The 3,931-nt window shown below is 37.0% G+C and overlaps 1 protein-coding gene across 1 annotated transcript; it reads left to right on the top strand.

The window, feature by feature from the left end:
* Positions 1–283: 283 nt before the first annotated feature.
* LOC121788307 (glutathione S-transferase T3-like) lies at positions 284–1,559 on the top strand. Its single transcript, XM_042187021.1, has 2 exons — positions 284–802; positions 1,470–1,559. Exons 1-2 carry the CDS (start codon positions 284–286, stop codon positions 1,557–1,559), a joined length of 609 nt encoding a protein of 202 aa, XP_042042955.1.
* The last annotated feature ends 2,372 nt before the right edge of the window (positions 1,560–3,931 follow it).

Genomic DNA, 3,931 nt, shown 5'->3' with positions numbered 1-3,931 from the left:
GCCCCGTTGCATCCCGGCCCTCCGTTGGAGGCCCTTCTGGCCAGACCTAAACCCTCCCCCCCCTTTTTTTGCTTATTTATATCTCATTTGTTCAACATTCTTCCACCAATTTCTCATTTCTAACCTCTAAATCATTTCAATATTTGTTGTTCGTATGGATTGGTTTAACAGCGACGAACACGAGTTGAACTAGTTTGTCAACGTCAACAATTGGTACCTACCGGTATCGGCCCATGGAAATATTGCGCCTAGTCCGGGGGATGGGGGGTCCACCATCGGCCCCATGGACTTGTCATCGCCGCCGGTTAGCACTAATGAGTTCGACATTAGTGATATGGAGCTCGTCACAGAGAGGGGCAATGTTGCTGCAGCTGATGATGAGGGGCCGAAGAAGTATAGCCCGGAGGAGACATTGTGGCTGGCCAGGAATTTCGTCGACATCTCCGAGGAACCTGTCATCGGCAACCAGCAGAGCGACAAAGTGTTCTGGGAGCGGATTGCCCAGAAATATAACGCTGGTCGACCAAGAGGGACGTTAGAGCGTAGCTACGTGAAGCTACGAAAGCATTGGGGTCGGGTTCAGAGGGAGATGACGAAGTGGAATGGCAAGTGGACTAACGTAGTCCAGATGTGGCCTAGCGGTCACATCAAGATGGACCTCGTGGCAAAAGCCAATGTGGAGTTTTTCTCTGACGGGAAGAAGCACTTCAAGTACTACGATGTTTGGAAGCTTATCCACAAGAGCCCGAAGTACACCGGCGGGGCAGAAGAGGCGGGAAGTGGGATGTCGAACAGAACCAAAGTTTCCGCCACCGGAAACTACTCTTCGAGCGAAGGAGGTTCGACAATCGACCTCAACGTGACAGACGACGACTTCTTCGTCTCATCCCCTACCACTCAAACCCGGCCGATGGGAACTAAAAAGGCCGCTACGAGTTACCCCATTATGTCATCGTCGCCACTCTATCCTTCTCTGGATAAGATATCCAACTCTATGTCGGATATGAGTGGTACCTTGCGGATGGGCCATCACGTCGAGGGATACCTCGACAATGTCGGAGTTTGAGCTCAAGTTGCACATGAGATGATCCCCTACTTTCGCGCACAAATGAAAAAGAAGTGTTTTTTTTCATTTCTAGGACTAGTAATTTTAATTTTTCTAGGACTTTAATTTTTATTTATAGGATTTGTAATTTTAATTTCTAGGGGTTGTAATTTTTTTTTTATTTTCAACTGAACAATGAATTTTCCGTGTTTTAATTGCTCAACGTTTTTTATTTCACGCGTAAAATGGGTGGTAAATTGTGAATAGTGCAATTTAATAGTTGTGGCCTGGATGAGGCCTGGTTGGGGCCTGCAAGTGACAAACACGGATTTTGCATGTGTTTGGGGACTATATTTGACTCATTTTAAATGCCAATCATGAAAATTATGTTCTTAGATTGCATGTGTTTGTTGATAAATGATAGAAAAAGACAGAAAAAGGTGCAAAAAGGGCCAAGGTGCAACAGCCTCAGTTCAAGCCGAGTTTCCTGGCACTGTTGAAGTCTAATCAATGATTAATGCATATCATTCTCTTCATCTTCGAAAGAGCTTCGGGTGGATATCTTGCACGTCTCAATCGGAGTTCTGTGGAGAAAGTTATGACTATTCTACGAACATTGCGCAGTGCAGTCAAAGCTGACGGAAATTTAGGGAAGAAAATAAATTGTTGCCCAAATCTCTCCCATTTATTGTAGACCACGAAAATTATCAAAAATAAACCTTTTTCCCACCTATAAATACCTCTTAACCTATTTCATCATTCTCCATCTCAGAGCCTCCAATCCTTCTCCACATCTACACATTCTTTCATTCCATATTCCACAAATAATTCATCCATCTTCCATTGGAGCGGAGCTCTGCAGATCCAGGCAAGAGAAGACTGAAGATTGAAGATTCAACCTTGGGTTTTATCTATTTCTTTCATGTCTCGTACTTTTATTATTTTTACTACTTGTCTATGAGTAGTTAAACATCCTTCGTAGAAGTTTTGGTGAATACTAATATGAACATGTTTTGATTTATTGATTTGAACCTTTTCCTAGCTCTTGTGATTGTTTTGCTTGTTTTTGTGCTTTTATTGTTCTTTTATCTGGTCAACTTTAGAATTATGTCCGTTTAACTAGATTAATCGAGAGATATCTAGTTTTACGTGGTAAAATGAACGAGTACAACACATAGGTTTATCTGCACTCGAGAGAGGGGACCCTTTGTGAGGGCTTGAGTCTTAGGAACTTAAGGAGTTAGAATCTAATCTATCGGAAGGAGATTTTGATCGTTATAATCTAATCTACTGGATAGGTGCACTCGAGAGAGGGCTTATTCTAGAATCGTGACTTTCCTAATAATCCTAGAGACACATAAATGCAAAGTTTCTATGAGATTAATCATCACTAGGTCATAGTGCTTGGATTCTAAAACTCTACATTCTTTAGTCTACTTTGTATTATTTTGTTTTCTTTAATTTGTTTATTTATTTTTGCCTAGTTTATAAATCCAAACCCAAAAAATCTTGTATCTCTAAATAGTGTACGGCGCTTAGTATATAATAGCCAATTGCAATTTTATTCCATGTGTTCGATAGTACCGACCTTTAGCTATACTAGATGTACCCTGTAAATTTGCATATATTTTTAGTGCTAATAAATAGTGCATCAGCAGAGTTATAGAAGTTGTGGCCTAGGCCTGAAATTTAGGGGAATGATGACGTGGAGGGGACTTGGAGCCTGAATCCGGGCCAGGGTTAAGGATGCTCTCAGGACAGACATCTCAGTATAGATATATGTGATTAAATTGGATAATCTTTAGTTTTCGAGATTAAATTAGAAGAACATTCAAAATATGAGATTGAGGTATGCGAACTTTTCATTTTAGGGGATTATTTTTTTCTTCTTCTTATTTTTTTAATTATTTTTATCTTAAAATATATAAATTGACTAAACTATCCAAATGAGATATTAGTATGTGGAATCCAATTCGCACCTGTATTAAGAAAATTGGATCGAGGGACGCAAACCTATCCATCTTAAGGATTTTGCATTTTCTCCTACTTTCTCTTCCTTTCCCTCAGAAATATATAAGAATTAACCAAATAATTTCACCAATGCATCGATTTCAAAAGAAATCTTATGTTAGGTAGTTTGGTCCGTTCATTTATCTAGTGAGGAAAATAAGATTTAAGAAAAAAAGAAGAGAAAAAGACAATAATTCCCTAAAATGAAAATATTGTGTACCCCAGGCCCAATCCATATTCTGAAAGGCTATACAATATAATCCCAAAACTGAAATAGGATTATCATTTAATTTAATATTATAGTCTAAAATCACTCTATTAGTTAAGATGAATTTCAACTGAATCATTTCTAAAAATCATGCTCATCGGAAGTCTCAAAACTAGTAAAGATAAGATCTACAATTACTAATTTAATATTTTAATTATTTCGATTATAGTTTTAACTATATTTGTCCTAAATTTTGGTATTAATTTATAATTTTCAAAATCTATCTTTACAAATGAACTTTCTAAAAATATTACAAATGATAAATTTAAATATGCATATTCTTATATATGATTCTAAAATTATTCAATAAATATATATGAAATACTATTAAAATATAAATCTAGTAAATATTTTAATAATGTAAATATTTTTTTATTTACTAGTAGTACTTAATATTTAATAAAAAAAATAAAAACAACTAATTAATTAAAACATTGTATTAAAAACAATTTATGTATAGTCTCGATCCAATCCAGACTAATTCACTTTCCAAGTGTATCTATGCCACACTAGATCCACTTGTTTAGAAAAAATTCAGCCCACTTTGGGCCCGATTCCAAATCTGAAATTCTCCAAAATAAAGATTCCATATAGTACCGGTCAATAAT

The sequence above is a fragment of the Salvia splendens genome, unplaced genomic scaffold (genome assembly GCF_004379255.2).
Source record: "Salvia splendens isolate huo1 unplaced genomic scaffold, SspV2 ctg1009, whole genome shotgun sequence".
Taxonomy (NCBI): Eukaryota; Viridiplantae; Streptophyta; class Magnoliopsida; order Lamiales; family Lamiaceae; genus Salvia; species Salvia splendens.
The sequence above is the reverse complement of the archived record's forward strand: the minus strand, read 5'-3'. Positions and strand labels throughout refer to the sequence as shown.

Coding starts and splice junctions, on each gene's coding strand:
- LOC121788307 (XM_042187021.1), top strand. CDS start 284: ATGGACTTGTCATCGCCGCCGGTTAGCACTAATGAGTTCGACATTAGT. Junction 803..1,469: donor GGATGTCGAACAGAACCAAA/GTTTCCGCCACC, acceptor GATAAATGATAG/AAAAAGACAGAAAAAGGTGC.